The 15,934-nt window shown below is 46.6% G+C and overlaps 1 protein-coding gene across 1 annotated transcript in view; it reads left to right on the forward strand.

The window, feature by feature from the left end:
- SLC18A1 (solute carrier family 18 member A1) overlaps window positions 1-11,310 on the forward strand; it is a 19,423-nt gene extending 8,113 nt beyond the window's left edge. The window contains exons 5-16 of the mRNA XM_019514509.1: window positions 721-804; window positions 1,337-1,429; window positions 1,946-2,035; window positions 3,380-3,423; window positions 4,420-4,480; window positions 4,640-4,735; window positions 7,368-7,446; window positions 8,093-8,144; window positions 8,915-8,978; window positions 9,431-9,550; window positions 9,753-9,886; window positions 10,589-11,310. Coding sequence (XP_019370054.1) covers window positions 721-804; window positions 1,337-1,429; window positions 1,946-2,035; window positions 3,380-3,423; window positions 4,420-4,480; window positions 4,640-4,735; window positions 7,368-7,446; window positions 8,093-8,144; window positions 8,915-8,978; window positions 9,431-9,550; window positions 9,753-9,886; window positions 10,589-10,702 — 1,031 coding nt within the window. The 3' untranslated portion in view covers window positions 10,703-11,310. The remainder of the gene's footprint in view (window positions 1-720; window positions 805-1,336; window positions 1,430-1,945; window positions 2,036-3,379; window positions 3,424-4,419; window positions 4,481-4,639; window positions 4,736-7,367; window positions 7,447-8,092; window positions 8,145-8,914; window positions 8,979-9,430; window positions 9,551-9,752; window positions 9,887-10,588) is intronic.
- Window positions 11,311-15,934: the final 4,624 nt, after the last annotated feature.

Raw genomic sequence — 15,934 nt, forward strand, 5'->3', positions numbered from 1 at the left:
GTACTCATACAAATGTTTACACACAGACATATGGCTATATATGCTATACACCAATATATACGTATATCTATATTCCCCCCTTCTCATGTAGTCACTCTCATATGCATATACAGGAAATATTCAGAGGCATACATGCCATATTGCTGGGCACCAGCTCCAAATTCTTGGTCGTGCACAACAAATCCTCTGTGGGTTCTTGACTGTCTTCTCCTTTTTTAGGCTAGGATACCACATACCCATGTTCATTGGATTCATCATTATGTTTCTCTCTACAGTCAGTGAGTATTGCCTTTCCCCGCCTTTTACTTGCTTACCCCAGGGCCATTACAGTGATCCAGTACTAATCAGCAATGAAACCAGCTTGGAACCAAGGGCTCCTTGATCCCGTGCATGAAATCAGATAGAGAAAAGCAGCCTACTCCCTGCCCAGAAATGATAGCATCTGAGCTGCAGCAGCGTTCTTGTTTTCTTGGGGCCCCTTGATGGACCCAGGCTGCACAGCTAGTTTTTAAAAGTCTCCGAAGAAGGTAAGTCATAACCTCCCTTCCTCTGGACCAGGAATGAGGAAAGATTTATAAGTGCCCTTCGGAGAACCTAGGTCAGGGTGTATAGTTATAGTGTATAGGTCTGTGTGTATAGTGTATAGTGTGATCTGATTTTAATTGGGGCCTGAAGCAAGTACAACTCCATCTTTCTCTGTGTTCTCTGCTCCTTCCTCAGTGTTTGCTTTCTCGGGCACCTACACCCTCCTGTTTGTGGCTCGAGCTCTCCAAGGCATTGGCTCATCTTTTTCTTCAGTAGCAGGTAAATGCACTAGCTTATGGGCAGAGGTGCGCGTTAGGCAGCGGGGAGGAATGGTATCCCACAGACAGCTTCTGAACTGCTTTCTGGGCTCATAAGGTGCCTCTCAAGCCACCAGCCATAGAAAACAAGGTGGAATTTGGTGGCTTGTTTACAAAGTGGAGGGTCATGAGGACCTTTTCTCCAGCTCAGAAGCTCCTACTGGAGTGCAGCAACACTGGGCAGCAGAGGAAACAGGTGAAAGGACGTCTATTCAAAACAGACCTCAGGTGCTATAACCCACAGCCTGAGAATCAGATTTCATTGTGTTCAGTGGGTGAGGTTTGGAGTCTCTTGAGCTGAGCATGTCCTCTCCCCTTCGTCACAGCTTGGTTGGTGACCCAAGCAGATGCTAATAAAGAGCACAGTAATAGAGAGCACAAGCCATAGGAGGGAGGAAGGGTGGAGCCCAGGAGCGAGAGAGACACCTGAATCCAGGTGGGATGAAATGCAAGAAGCCAAATCCAACCCAACGCTTCTTACCCTCCATTTCCAGGCCTGGGGATGTTGGCAAGTGTGTACACCGACGACTACGAGAGAGGAAATGCGATGGGGATAGCATTAGGGGGCCTGGCCTTGGGGGTGCTTGGTGAGTAAACTCTGCTCCCAAAACTGCTCCCAGTGAAAACTCCTTCTCCAGACTTTAGTTCTTGGCTCCACCAGGCCCTTCTCTGCACTGCCACAGCACCTGTCACCCCTCACGTTCAAAGCTGGCTCTTTTCAGAAAGGCACGGCTGCCCTTTCGCCTTCTATTTCCATTCCTAGCCCCGTTCCCTCTGCCGTGCCAAACCCCCCGCAGCCCCTTTCTGCTGATGGGAGTTTTTTTTTTCTCACCATGAAAACCGCTACCAAGTATAAAATGTCTCCCTCCTCTCTCCCCCAGCGTCTTTAATTTAACATGGCAAATAACACAGTGTAAGTAAAAGATCTTTAAGAGTGACAAGGCACCAGATTTTAATACAGGCCTTTCACTGGCACTGTCAGGACTCCTTCCACTAACTTCAATGGGCCATGGGTTTGGCCTCAGATCTGTTACTGCTGAAATCATACCCTTTCCTCCGTATGTCCTCTACACTCACTACTGACGTAGCTATTTCCCTTGCAGTTGGGGCCCCCTTCGGAAGTGTGATGTATGAGTTTGTTGGAAAATCTTCCCCTTTTCTGATCCTGGCATTCTTGGCCTTGTTGGATGGAGGTGAGTAACAGGATCTGCCAGCCAGTTTGGGCTTTGTGACTCCACGGACAAATACAACCCCAAACTCAGATGTTTGCAAAGGCAGAGCTAGGAGGCAACCTCACAGGCTTGTATGGAAGAACAGACAGGGTAATATGCAACTGGTGCTATTGTCATCATTAGTTATTATATTTGTTTGTTCTGCATTCAGAAACATATGATCTTAAATACTGTGTCCTGTTCCCACCTCCTTGTGACACACACCTCCTTGATGAGTGAGTTATGGATACAGATCCTCAAGCCCTGATAAACTACTTGATTGTTTTTCTGGCATGGATAACATGTTCGGTGATGTACAAGTTAAGAGCTCTCTGCACTGGCTAAAGTCGTTACGGCCATTAACAAATACACCTGGTGCTGCGTGCAGACTTCCTATATCCAGGTGTAAACTGGCCTTTGCTAAAATCAAATGGGGCTCCTTGTTCACTACAGCATGACTATATTGTACTGCAGGCTATATAGTACCTTCCAGAATATGATGAAAAAATTATAAACTGAAAAATCCCATCCTGTACTGGCAAATGTTAGGGCCACAGAACTAGAGACATCCCTACAAGCTCCTGCTATATGCAATAAAAGTGTTAGGCATCTTCTACTACAGCCATCATTACTGCTCTGCCTGTAATATTTTGCCGTTTCAAGCTGTAATAAAATCCCTAAGAACATTACACTGGCGGGTAGAATGGCCACGATGACCTGATCCTGTTTCTATTACAATTTATTATTTGTGCTGAGGCTTGAGCCAAGGATCAGGGCCCCATTACTTCACACTCTTATAACGAAAAGGCAGTCCTTGCCACAAAAAGATCGCAATCCATCTAACAGGGGGGGAAGTTTTCAAAAGCAATTTAGTCCTGTCCCATTTTCGGAAGAGACCGAAGTGTGGAGAAGCCTTTTGGAAACGAAACCAAGGCTCCTAAGTCTCAGGAATTTCTGAATATCTTCCTCTTTGTCTTTTCCATCTTTGGTTTCCTACACACCCTGGTTGATGCTGCCTATGAAGTGGGTCTCAGCTTATCATAGCCTGTTTGCATATTTGAGTGCTTTCTGCTTGTTTAAAGCAGCTCGCAGTATAACACCCAGATCCTGCTCCCAATAAATTTATTCCATTGCCACTGGTTTTAATGCAGGTAGGATAAGGACGTAACTCTCCCTGCCATTGAATGAGCACCTCATAGGCACACACATGGGATTACTGAGGCTTGTGCCAATGAAGGGGCTCCTATTCTACCTATGAAACAAAAAGTAATAGTGTAATGAGATGACATGCCAAGGTATAAGTAAATAATGTTGTTGCTCTCTTAGCTTTACAGCTGTTCATACTGCAGCCTTCCAAGATTTCCCCTGAAGTAAGTACAAACGTGAGTGTGCATGGCTTTGTGCTAGATAGCGTGAACAATACAAGCCTGGATTTCCCTACTGGGGAAGACTGAAGTGACATTGCTAGTTCTGAAAGACGGCTGTGTTGGAAATGAATGCATTGGCAAAGGGGAGAGATGGGGATTGCCTGGGTAGTGACCTTCCTGAATACTGGTAAAAACATCTTAACAGGAGTATTTACTACCTTACTGGGCCACATGCTGATCTCAGTAACTTCAGCCTAAATCTGAGGAAATTTAGGTGACATCAGCCGTGTTGCTACAGGCTTGCGCTAGTGTGTTTGACAGCAAAGTTTGACTTGGTGCAACCGAAAGAAATCCAGCCTTTCCTGTGAAACTGGCTGGATTCTGCTATGGGTCCAGAGGATGCAATGGGAAAAGCAAATGGTTTGCCTTCCAGATGCGGCCAGCCACATAGGTGAACTTAATCAGTGACAACAGGACTTGTTGTGTAGTCTCTAAGCAGCTATGTGGTCTGAAAAAAAAGCCCAAAACCTTTGCCCTGTTTGAGTGGGGAGTGTCCTGAAACAATTTTTTTCTAGGACTGAGTAGGCTGATGTCACAGTAGCAGTGCACGAAAGAAATATCATGGTTGGAAAATCCAGTCTGATAGACTGTGCAGATACACAGGCTCTTTGAATCATGACTTTTTGAAAAAGATACTAAGATAAACACAGAGACATTGGACACAAGTGTGCAAAGGGACAGTTGGGAACCAGCCCCTGGGAAATCAATCGGTGTAACCAGCTTTTTGTGGGGCTTCTCCATCTTGGCTCTCACAACTGCACAGTAATTTTGCCAAACACCTTTATGCAGAAAGTCAGTCTCCCTGCATGGGCCATGCACCTATACACCCGCAGGCTGGCTCACAATCTGGACCATGCACTTGCCTAGCAGCTGATTTGACTTACATACTTCCTTTAGAGCGCTCGTTGCAATCACCCCTGCCCTTTCTGTCTTATACAGAGCACCACAGGCACCCCAGTGTTCACTTTACTGCAAGATCCCTACATCCTGGTTGCAGCAGGTAAGGAGAGGTGGCTAGGTCCTCCAGTGCCTTATTAGGCATCTTCATCTTGCCATTAAGAGTATTCATCAGGCGCTTCTGCTGTGTTTGTAATCAGGCAGACGTATCAAAATGTGGACAGTTACATTGGAGCGTTCCCTTCTGTTTTCTCCCAACTAGGAGCCCTTTGCTTTGCTAACATGGGGGTAGCAATGCTGGAACCCACCTTGCCTATTTGGATGATGCAAACCATGTGCTCCCCGAAGTGGCAGCTAGGTAGGTTTCTTGCTTTGCAGCTTTCTGCACGTGTCTACAAGTCACTGAACAACTTCTATGTGTGTCACATCCAAATCAAATCTGCTCAGAGAAGCCATCTGTACAGTGAACTGAGGATGCTGCTCACTAGCCCTTCCTGCTAATAAGCAATAAATTAGATCTATTTTTGCCTTTGAGCAGACAAGTGCTCCCAGATTATGGATCGTTGCAACACTGCAAGATGGAGAAATGGATGTGTTCATGTTTCTGGAGGAGGGTCACCCATTCCCTGCCACATACAAATAAGAGTATACAGTGATTCCTGACTGAAGATGCAGAAATACCCAGGGTCCGATTTTCCTCACATATGCACTGCTGTAACTCAGGAACCATTCCACTGAAGGCAGTGGAGTGAAACTGGGAAGAAAGCAGAACTAGGATGGCAATCAAACCGTCTGGCAGACGGATTCACAGTAATGCAGTTTCCACTCGGGAGATGGGCACCTAGCACTTGTAGGGCTCTATGATTATTTTCCAGTGATTTGTGGGAGAACTTATCTATCCTTCTGCATGAGATGGGGCAAATTTTGGGGAGTCACTGGAGGATTTTCAGCACTGGAGTGACTTGGTTTATGCCTTCATGGCAAAGCAGATGAGTTACCAGCATAAGTGAAAACAGGCCCTGGCCTCTAAAATGGATTTAAGAAGCAGCTGGCTATTTTCAGAGGGCAATGGCCCTATACAGAATTTACTGGTGGTGGCCACATAACAGATTTTCCCCTATGACTGCACAAGCTGTGTAATGGTCAGACCTCCTACAAAGGCAATAAGTGGGTAGAGAAAGGCCAGTTTTGTATGTGGCCAGCCTGGTGGGTTCTGGGCAGATCGCCTGTATGTGGCAGCACTGATAAGTCACATTAGACAGAGGAAAAAGCATAGCTGGCCAGATGGGTCGCAAAAAAGAAGGCCATTTGGAAAGCCCCAGGGAGGCAGCAGGGTACCTGCTCATTACCCACCGTCTAAGAAATGTGATGAGGAGATAGCATTGTCCACCCTCCCCCCAAAATGATGACAAAATCCAATTAGCTGAGGAATGACCGTGGGGAATGCTCCAAGCTACACTTACAACCCAAATTGAATTGTACCTGGCAGCAGCAGTGCTGGTGAGAGCAGCTAAATCAAATTATTACCTCCAGAAGCAGGAGGGCTGATCCTGATAAGGGACCAGGCAGCCTTGGCTAGGAAGAGTGACTGAGCAAGGGTGGCGGATGTTACGGCAGACTTTTTTCTCCCCAGTCTCCCAGGGCTGAGTGTGGTCCAGAGGGTCTAAAAGCCTGGGGCTCCACAGACTAGCCCTGTAAGCATGCTTCTCAAGTGCCAACGCTAAGCACTAGCCTAAGGGAGCCTGATTCTCCACCTTGCACAGGATACAGTGGTACCTTGCATTGCTTTCAACAAAAGAATAGGATTATGGGTGTCAGGCCAGCTCATCAGCATCCATCTTAAGAGCAATTATAAAGGCAGATTTTTTATTTCCTTGTTTCATTTTGCCTACTTGGTGTTTGTTGTGGAAGCTGAAATAGCTTGGACTTCCCCAGGCAGAGTCAACAGTGCTTTATAAGCATTATAAGAGGAAAGGAAATTAAAGACAAATCAGTGTCTTTCAATAAGGAAGCTGCCTTAATAAACAGGCAGAGAGTTGACCATGATTTATTTATAGCCTGGAGGAGAGTATATTAAAAATAAACAACTGGTAAATAGGTAGGCAGACAAATATTTGATTCTGACTTAATTATAATCTATGAGCTTTTCAATTATGTGGGTTTTTTTTTTTATTTCCTCTCCCTCTGAGCTGAAAGGGGGAAGGGAAGGAAGAGAAACTAGAGAAGGATCTTTTAGTGGTTAAAGAACTGAAATGAAGAGGTCTAGGATGGATTCCTGGGTCTAATGCACACACCCCATAGGAACTAATTAGTCACTCTGTGCCTGTTTCCCAGCTGTAAAATAGAAATAACAGCCGTTCTTTCCTTCCACCTTGCTGTGTCTTGGCTATCTAGATCACAAGTTTTTTGGGAAAGGGACTGTCTTTTACTATAAGTTTACATAGCATCTAGCACAGTGAGGCCCTGATCTTAGTTGGGACTGGAACACAGATAAATAGTAAAGAAACCACAGAAGAAAGAAAGAGGGTCACCATTGCTTCACAGGGCTCACACACAGATTGCCTGGTGGCTCTGTGCTGCACAAGCATTTGCTGTACCTGTTCTTTCCAGCTCACAATCAAGTGTGTGTTGTCTGACTGATGGTGTGATAACAAGATTGGTTAGGAGGCATATTCAGACTAAGGGGAGGCCCAATCCCAAAGGACCTGGAGCCCTTCACAAGGGGGCTTGTAACTGGACAGAGTAACTTGCAAATGTGCATGTAACATAGTCAAACTTTCAAAGGCCTCTCTGAGAGTGGCCCAGATCTTTTACCCTTCACCGGTAATAAGGGCAAAAAAGATGAGCATCCTGAAAGCTTGCTGCCTAGCCTGGGAGCACTTGAGGGACATAGGTTCCAAGCTTGTTTGTGGAGGCAGAAAGCGTCTCTGATGCCCACATTGGAGAGCATGTATATGTATGCATGGGGAATCCCACTCTTTTTCTTGCAGGGATGGCATTCTTGCCTGCCAGCATATCCTACCTCATTGGCACCAACCTCTTCGGGGTGCTGGCTCACAAAATGGGGCGGTAAGTGGAACCCAGTGGGTTGCAAACCATGATGCTTATACCAAGAAAGATCTTGATGGCCCCCGGCCCTGCAAGGACACCAGGACCCTACTCCATAGTTATACTACCTTCCCCACAGTTTATTTGGACCCCTATAACACAGGATGTTGGCAAGAAAGTGTGGGTGGATGAAAGAAATAGGCAGTACATTGAGAACCAAGGTACAGATTTACTATTGCACAGAGTAAATTGATTTACGGACCTATGTTGCAGGACTTGAGTCAATTAGGTGGGGGTTTTTTAGTTTTCTTATAAGGCTGGATCATTTAATGCCAATCATAGCACTTCTGTGTATGCAGAGTAATATCAGGGTAATCAAGTCTCATGCTTCAGGGTGTAACCTTTATGGTCAGGAAGAAAACCTCTTCCACTGTGCAGGTTTGTATAGTAAATACCATGCATGTAAGGAGAGGATCCCTGCTAGGTAAGGAAACTTCATTGTCTTCTACCCCTCCCCTCTGATTTTGCCTCTTGTTCCTCTAGATCCCTTACCTTATGTTTGTATTTGGCTCTGTAGTTGAGTGGAAGGACTGATGCTCTGACCAGGTTCATGAGGCCCAATGCCTTGCAGAGTGTCATTCTTTTCCCATCTCCTTCTTCATTGTAGGTGGCTCTGCTCCCTGATTGGAATGATTGTGGTGGGGGTCAGTCTCCTTTGTGTAAGTATGGGAACACCACCTCCCCCTGTGACCTCCCTGTTGAAGGATTATCAGAAGTTAGCCAGGCAATACAAATGCACCAGTGCCCCGTCATGCATGAACTAATATGTAGACATGTCAGTCACACTCACAACAGAACTTTTCCATGTTATAAACCCAAGACAGGTGGTTCCTGAATGAGCCTACAGAATTACCCAGAGACATTGCCAACTAAAATCAAGGTGCTTTGGTGGAGCATGGATATGTGAATAACAAGAAGGCCATTACTTGTACAGTAATTAAGAAGTGCTGGCAGAGCAGGAGTAGGGTGTGCTTGTAGTGCTGTGTGAAGCAATACTGGTGTCTCATCTTTTTCATTCTGGAATCTGCAATAGGAAAACCACCTCTTCTTTGGTAGCCACAGAGACTTTTGTTTTTTGCAGGCTGGGGTTTTGTTCTGGAGCTCAGCAGCATATTATACTGGGAGCCAGATTTTCAATCACCTAAACAGCAAATGGGTGCTCAACAGGATTTTCAGTGGGAATTAGACACCCAACCCAGTTAGGTGCTTTTGAAAATCCTACTAAGCCCCTCTCTGCAACCCTCTGCAGCTAGTTATCGTTGCCAGTCTGGTCCTTAGTGTTTTTTCTAATATTCACGTGCCTGGCACATATTAGAAACCCAGTGTCTGCTTGGCTTATCTATCATGCTAGCTTATGCGCCCTGCAAAGACAGATCTCCAAAGGTCACCCACATTGCCTCACTCAAATCTTTTCTCTTTCCCCTCTAAGGTGCCTCTTGCTCAAAATATTTACGGACTGATTGGTCCCAACGCTGGGCTTGGCTTTGCCATAGGTAAGAGATCAGTGCAATTGTTTACTTTGTATAAGAGTCATGAAGGCAAGTCCAGTTACCTAGAGCTCAAATCTTCCTCTTTTGAAGACAGGTTCTCTATAATGTGACTTTGGAGAACCGCCAGCCCATAAATGGGCTCCCAGGATGCCCTGTAACCTGCATCTCCTCTCTTGGAACGCTGCACTGGCACGAACCTTGACGTTACACCCAAGAGAGATCTTGGTGGTCCCAGGTCCTACAAGGACACCAAGACCCTACTCCAGGCTTCCCTGGTAGCACAATTTCTCTCCCTGTGGACATAACAATACTTACCCATCTCACACAGGGAGACTGAGGATCAATGAACATGTAGTGTGCTGAGATCTTTGGATGAAAGGCAGGGGGGAAAGGTTGTGTCCGGAAGAGGTTTGCTTGGAGAAGGCAATGTCTAATTCTGTTTTTGCTTGTGGCAGGGATGGTGGACTCCTCGATGATGCCTATTATGGGGTATCTGGTGGACCTCCGCCATGCCTCCGTCTATGGTAGCGTCTACGCCATAGCTGATGTGGCCTTCTGCATGGGCTTCGCTATTGGTATGGCTTACTATTTACCTGCAGGGACAGCACACATGGTGCTTTACCAGTGGATTAACTTTAGATGATTTACCCTGCCCTGGGGTTGGCATCAAGCGCAGAGTATACAGCTCAGCCAGAATAAATTACACCAATTACACCAAACTCTCTTAACTGGCAATGAAAGCATTTATAATTGTTTTTACCCATTCTTGGTATCCAGGTCCATCCACAGGGGGTGCAATCGTACGAGCCATTGGGTTCCCCTGGCTGATGGTCATCATTGGAGTGATCAACATAGCTTATGCCCCTCTCTGCTGGTATCTGCAGAGCCCCCCGGCTAAAGAGGAGAAGATTGTGAGTTTGGTGTATATCGTCTTGATAATCCAGAGGTTTTACCTGTGACAGGGTGCACACGCGCCTGGAATATTATCCTCAATTCTGGGCACTGTAAAGATATGGATTTTGGCTTGAATTCAGGGAAATGAAAAACAAACGGTGCTGAAGAGACAGGCATGTTAAGGGACTAGTAAAAGTGAAACCCCTCTGTATGCTGGGAGCTCAGGGAATTGGCTTGGGATCAGGGTTACCTACGGTGTATCCTCGTCTCTGCCACCAACCTGCTAGGTGCCCCTGGGCAGGTTACTTCACCTCTCTATGCCTGTCCTTCTTTCCACCTCTTGTCCAGTTTGATTGCAAGTAGCTGAATGCAGGGACACCTCTTATTATGTATCAGTACCGGCCCCAGCATGACAGAGTCTGTATCTTGGTTGTTTGTATTAATAATGATACTTCAGCTGCTCCAGCTCTGCCCTGCTCAGGATATAAATGATTCTTCTATGCACTGAAGAGTGGCTATCTGCTCAAGGAGGAACGCACCGTGAGGAAGAAGCTGGAGTACAAAAAACCCTCTCCTATAAAAACACAACCCCAAAATCAAAATGTCCCTTATCGGATAGTTTGGCATCAGGCTGCAGCCTGTTGGGTGCTGAAATAGGATCTTTATGCTAATTATCAGGTATTGTTGTTACTGAGATATGAGTTTTCTTCTATTCCCAGGCCATTTTGAACCAGGAATGCCCCATGCACACCAAATGCTATGCCACCCAGAAGCCCCTGAGGGAATTCCCTCTCACCGACGGCAGCGACGAGGAGGTGGAGAATGGGGAATAGGAGGAGCAGTTACACGCTCTGAACCTGTGCAGTGTTTACAGAACCACAGATGTATTATCACACAGGAATCACTCGATCACCTCCAGGATCAACAAGGCCCCAGGGGCCCAGCTCCACCACGCAGCCATTCCTAAGCTATAGAGCGGCCGCATAATCTATAGCAGGCAACCAAAAACCAGGACTCCTCGGCTCTATCCCTAGCTAAGCCACTAAGCTGCTATGTGACCCAAGGAGAGTCACTTTACCTCTTTACATGTTATAAGCAGGGGGCTATAAAGAGTTGGAGGCAGCCCATGCGAAGCTGCATTCTCTTATGACACTCCACCTTTCTGTAACGGGATAACGTCAGCTAACTCACAGGAGTACTGGGTACTGCAAAGTGCTTATGTTCCTACAATGAAAAGCACTGGAGAAGGCTGAAATGCAGCTATTGGTCTCTCCAGGGTTTTCCTTCTCTGGGGAACCCACATAATCCCCAGCATGAATTTCCTTTGTAACATCATGGAACTATCACTCTATGCCACTGCCAGTAAAGACACCATTGTAGAGGGAACGTGCCTCTGGGTTGCATCTGCGTAGCAAAATAAAAACACCCGCTGACCACTGTCTCAGTCTGGCTTTCTGTGCTACACTCTTTAGGACGCCACTGTCAGCTTTTGTCAGCAAAAGGTCTCATTGTGCACGCCAGTGACTAACCCTTTTGTGAGGTCAGTTATTAGCCTCAATATGCAGAGGCAAGGAGAATAACCAGGTGAATTAAGCTTCTGCAGTCTGCTCCATCATCTCTAAATATTGCTCTTTTATTTGATTAGACGTTCCTCTGTTTCGTGCTCTGAAAGTCCTGGGGCTTTGATCCAGTACCTCACTTAATCTGCACTAAGCATTGACTTTGACGAGACTAAAGTGCTGCCTTGATTTCCAATCCCCCACCTTACAAAAGTTCCTCCAGACCTTTCATCATTTGAAGGAAATGAGACTTGGTGGAGGGTTCGGGTTCATTATGAATGATTTACGGACACAGATCCCTTTTCATTGGGTGTCATACACACAACTGTAATAATGATTTAACAAAATCATCCCAAGAGTCTCAGGAACAGAGAGAGAGAAAGAGAGAGAGATTTAAGCTATCTATTATATTATGTAATGGTCAGTAAATGTCCAGCAGGATCTCATTTTCTTCCAAAGAATGAGACCAAACTAAAAACCTAGAGTTTGGGTAGCGTTAAAATCCGATTCCAGATTTAGCAGCGTGAGCTCTTCTCTGCTTCGAATGAGCTGCTGTGTAATGCTCTCCCTCCCCATCTCACATGCCAAAAGGAACAGCTGATGTACCTTTCTCAAGGGCCTGGGAGCACGAGGCTAGCAATCTTGCTGGCAAGAAGACAGGGAGCACAGACATGGATATATGAGCAGAAATAACCACTGGAAAGATTAGGTACCTTGCGGCTGACAACTAAAAAAGTCTGTGCTTGTTGTAAGTACATCCCTAGAGATCAGTCCATAGTCATCATTTCCCCCCCTCTTCTCTCCCCAAAAGACGATGCAATCATCCTTAGCCCCCGCAGGAATAACTAGCTCAGATACTATGCACAGATGTCAGCTATTTTCATCTTCCTGCTCCCCTCCACAGATCTCCAGAAAATCAGCACCCGGTTGCCTGTTCTGCCAAGGCTTTGAATGAAAAGTGTGTTTGCTTTCCCCAGGGAGAGCAGCCTTTCTGTGCTGGGATCTATTGACACCTCTCCTGTGCAGGCCCCAGTTAAATATTAGCTTTAACCTCATGTGGGCCTATTCGGAAGCTGGTTGCTCTAGAAACGTACCTGGCAGGGCTCACAGAGAATATAAATGAGCCAGATCAGTGGCTCCAACATAATGGGCGCTTCCTCAATTATACAGGCTCTGGGCGTCTCAGCTGGGGATACACCGTTTGGTTCCTGTGGGGCACAAAAGTCAGATTCCTTGCTCATCTCTAGTTCTAGTCTTCTCAGTTGAGAACAAACAGACTGCAAGGATCAGGATAATCTGAAAGCCACCCCAGCCAACCAGGATGAGCTTATAATACTTTGGCTCCCTGTGCATCGTGTTTACAGGGGTGTTGGCTGTAGCCGTATTGGTCTAAGCACACAGGCAGACAAGGTTTAGGCATTTTTATTTTCATAGAGGGCATTTTTATGTATGCCCTCTATGAAAAGAACTTGAAGAGTAACCTCCTGTATCTGGACCCATAATCCAGTGAAGGTGTATGCACAATCTTCATATTTTTTACAATGCACCACAGAAATGTCACCCAACCCCTCAGCAAAAGATGGAGGCGCTCACCTGGAGCGTGCTCTGGTTTCATCCGACACATGGGCGCAAGCAGAAGCTCCCAGGAGTGTGAATGATCTGGCGACAAGATAATAAGGGCTGCTGTACACTGACAAAGTACACTCAGGGCCATAATAAGAGGCAGCCTCTACTCTGAACGCAGAACTGCCCTTCCTTCTTCAACCGACAAGGACAGTCAAAGGGCCTGGCCCTAATTTTATGGCAGTACAAAGTCGTAGTAGCTCCACTGAAATGGATGGTGTTGCACTGGGTAAGTGAGAAGAGGATCTAACCATGGCCCTTCAAAATGAAAGAAAAAGAGAACGACGATAACATCCCCACTGGGTGACAGTGGCTTTACAGCAGCTGCAAATCCTGCTTCTCAAGGTATCATCACCTTAATAAATCTGCAGCGCACTGTACATCATAGAAACAAATGCCCACATCTATGGGGTACACTTGCAGTAGAGGCACTGACCACTGTTCTGTAGCTTAAACCGAGTTGAGAGAGAGAAAACGTGGGTGAAACGCTTGTTGTCACTGCAAAAAGCAGCCTGCCAGCCCAGCACAGAATAAAAGACCCTATTCCAGGTGGGCACTGACTCCTCTGAGGACATGCAGCAAGGTTGGGAGAACGGGAAAGAGAGATCCTTGGGATTAAATCAAGGAATAGACGTCCTTCCTGTCTGCAAACTCCACCAGCCATTTGCTAAATAATGTCCAGGCTAGACAGAGTGAGGACCAAAATTGCAGCCAGCCTGAGCTCAGTTTTTTATCCACACAGCTGATTGCACCCATTGGGGTGGCAAAACCATCTCGAATGCCTTCCTTCTATACAAACAGGGTAACTGAGCACCCAGTTGCCATGGCTGGCTAGATAGATAGATAGATAGATAGATAGATAGAGTACAAGCAAAGCAAATATACATGTTCACGACACCGATTCTACTGCTGTTCCTGAGATGGATATGCTCTGGGGAAGTTGAGGGGTTTGGTGGGGAACAAATAGGATCTCTGCAGGCACACAGCTTCAGTGGTATGTTTGCCGAGGTAGAATTAAAAGAATCAGTCTGCATCGGGAGCTGATTGCATCAGTCGGTCTCTTCAGTCTGTCACTGAGACAGCTGCAATTTCCTTCTGCTAAAATCAGAGTGCGTGAATGGAAAGAACAGCCATGGCCTGTGGCCAGATCTGCTTTTGCTGTGATCCTGTCACATCACACCAGCTAAGAAAGGACCCAGATGGGGACCTGCATAGAAAACCCAGATGCTGCGGAGTGGGGTTAATGGCTCAGAAGAGGAGCACATCCCTTCAGAGTGCTACAAGGTCGTGAGAGAGCTCTTCAGCTGATGTGCAAAACTGTGTCTTGAGGTCATTCAAATCCTGACATTCCTTGCAAAAGCATTTGTCTAGTGTCCTGACCTCATTTCAGTGCGATTCGAGCCTGCCTCCTCACCTTTCCTTTGACCTTTCAGATTAACTCAGAATTGTGCTTCAAAGCTGGAACGAGCCGTTTCCTATTCACACCAGTCTGGTCTATCCTGTTAAAAAGGTACTGCACGTCTCATAGCCACACTGCGCTGCTTTGTGATGTGTTTATAACCTCAGGTTGAAGTTTTTTGGACACCTCCATAAGCCCTGGATAAAGACAGCTTAATTCTCCTCTTCGCTCTTGGGACAGCAAAGCAGCAGAAGATAAATCCCTTCTATGGGAGGGATTTCACCAAATCACAGAAATCCAAGGTGCCCCTCTAAATCTTCCCCCCCTGGGGCCAGCACTGCTCTGTCCCTGTTCCCTGGGACTTCGTCCCACCTGCTTTCAACAGTCTGATGTAATGAGGCTGCCACTGTTTCTCTTCGGGAAATTTTATGGTCTAAAAGCTGCCTTGTCATGAGGAAACACTGCCCTAACATTCATGCGAAATGTTCCACTACTCAGCTTCATCCCATTACAGCAGCCAGTTTAAATAACAAGCCCCTAGCTGATAAGATATTACGATCCCTTTATTTGGCCTTCTCTAATTGACTCCATGAATCACCACAAGTGGCTGAATAACGCTGGCTGAGCCCTCAGCTTTAATCTAGACCACGACAGCCTGTGGACATCAGACCTGAAAAAGCCAGACTTCCTCCTGCTTTTCATTGAGCGCCCTGCTGCATGCACAGAGCGGCTGCTTTCATCTGATAAAGCAAGTTATTATTAGCCAGCGGGGAGGAAAGTGGGCTCTAACGGAGCCGCAGCTGAAGGAACACAACAATGACAGAGCAGTAGCTGGATTGAAGGAAAAAAACCTCAAACCCTGGAATAGGACTCCAGCAAGAAGTACAAGTGTGTCCAGACTGCAGCCCTACTGCAGAGAGCTGGTCTCCAGGGAGGACAGCACCAGCTGGAGCCCAAGTCCTACTTGTGCCTCCATCCCATGCCAAGCACTGAAATATTCCTGCCCTCCTGGATCTGTCCAGCTTGAATAAGCAGAGGAGGGGCCTGGTGCATGTTTCCGTCCCAGACACCAGCCTTTGATGCCCAGTTCGAAAGATGGGATGATTGTCTGAGCCTCTTCTACCTACAGCGTTTCAGGTCTCGGGCTTTCAGGAGAGCTCTGCAGGCATCAGGCCCGTCCGCCCGCGGATTGCTGGATCCCATGCCGTGGGAGCCGGAGGAGCGCCTCTGAATTTAGTGCCACACAAGGCTGTTTGGGTAAATCCTGTATCTTATTAAACCAACTCAAAGAGTTGGAACAATTCTTCTTAGCAAGCTTTCGGGCACACACACCTCTCGTGAGGCTGCAGATGGCTTGTGCACTTCCTAAATTCCTTGAATTTAGTGGAGGCATGAACTGGACCCTAGTCACAGCAGCCCCCCTCCCAGCTGTAATCATCCAGGAGCTGTCCGCACTTGAACATTATTTTAGCCCAAGGGGAATT

This window comes from Gavialis gangeticus, unplaced genomic scaffold (assembly GCF_001723915.1).
Source record: "Gavialis gangeticus isolate Ggan-Ray unplaced genomic scaffold, GavGan_comp1, whole genome shotgun sequence".
NCBI classification, from domain to species: domain Eukaryota; kingdom Metazoa; phylum Chordata; order Crocodylia; family Gavialidae; genus Gavialis; species Gavialis gangeticus.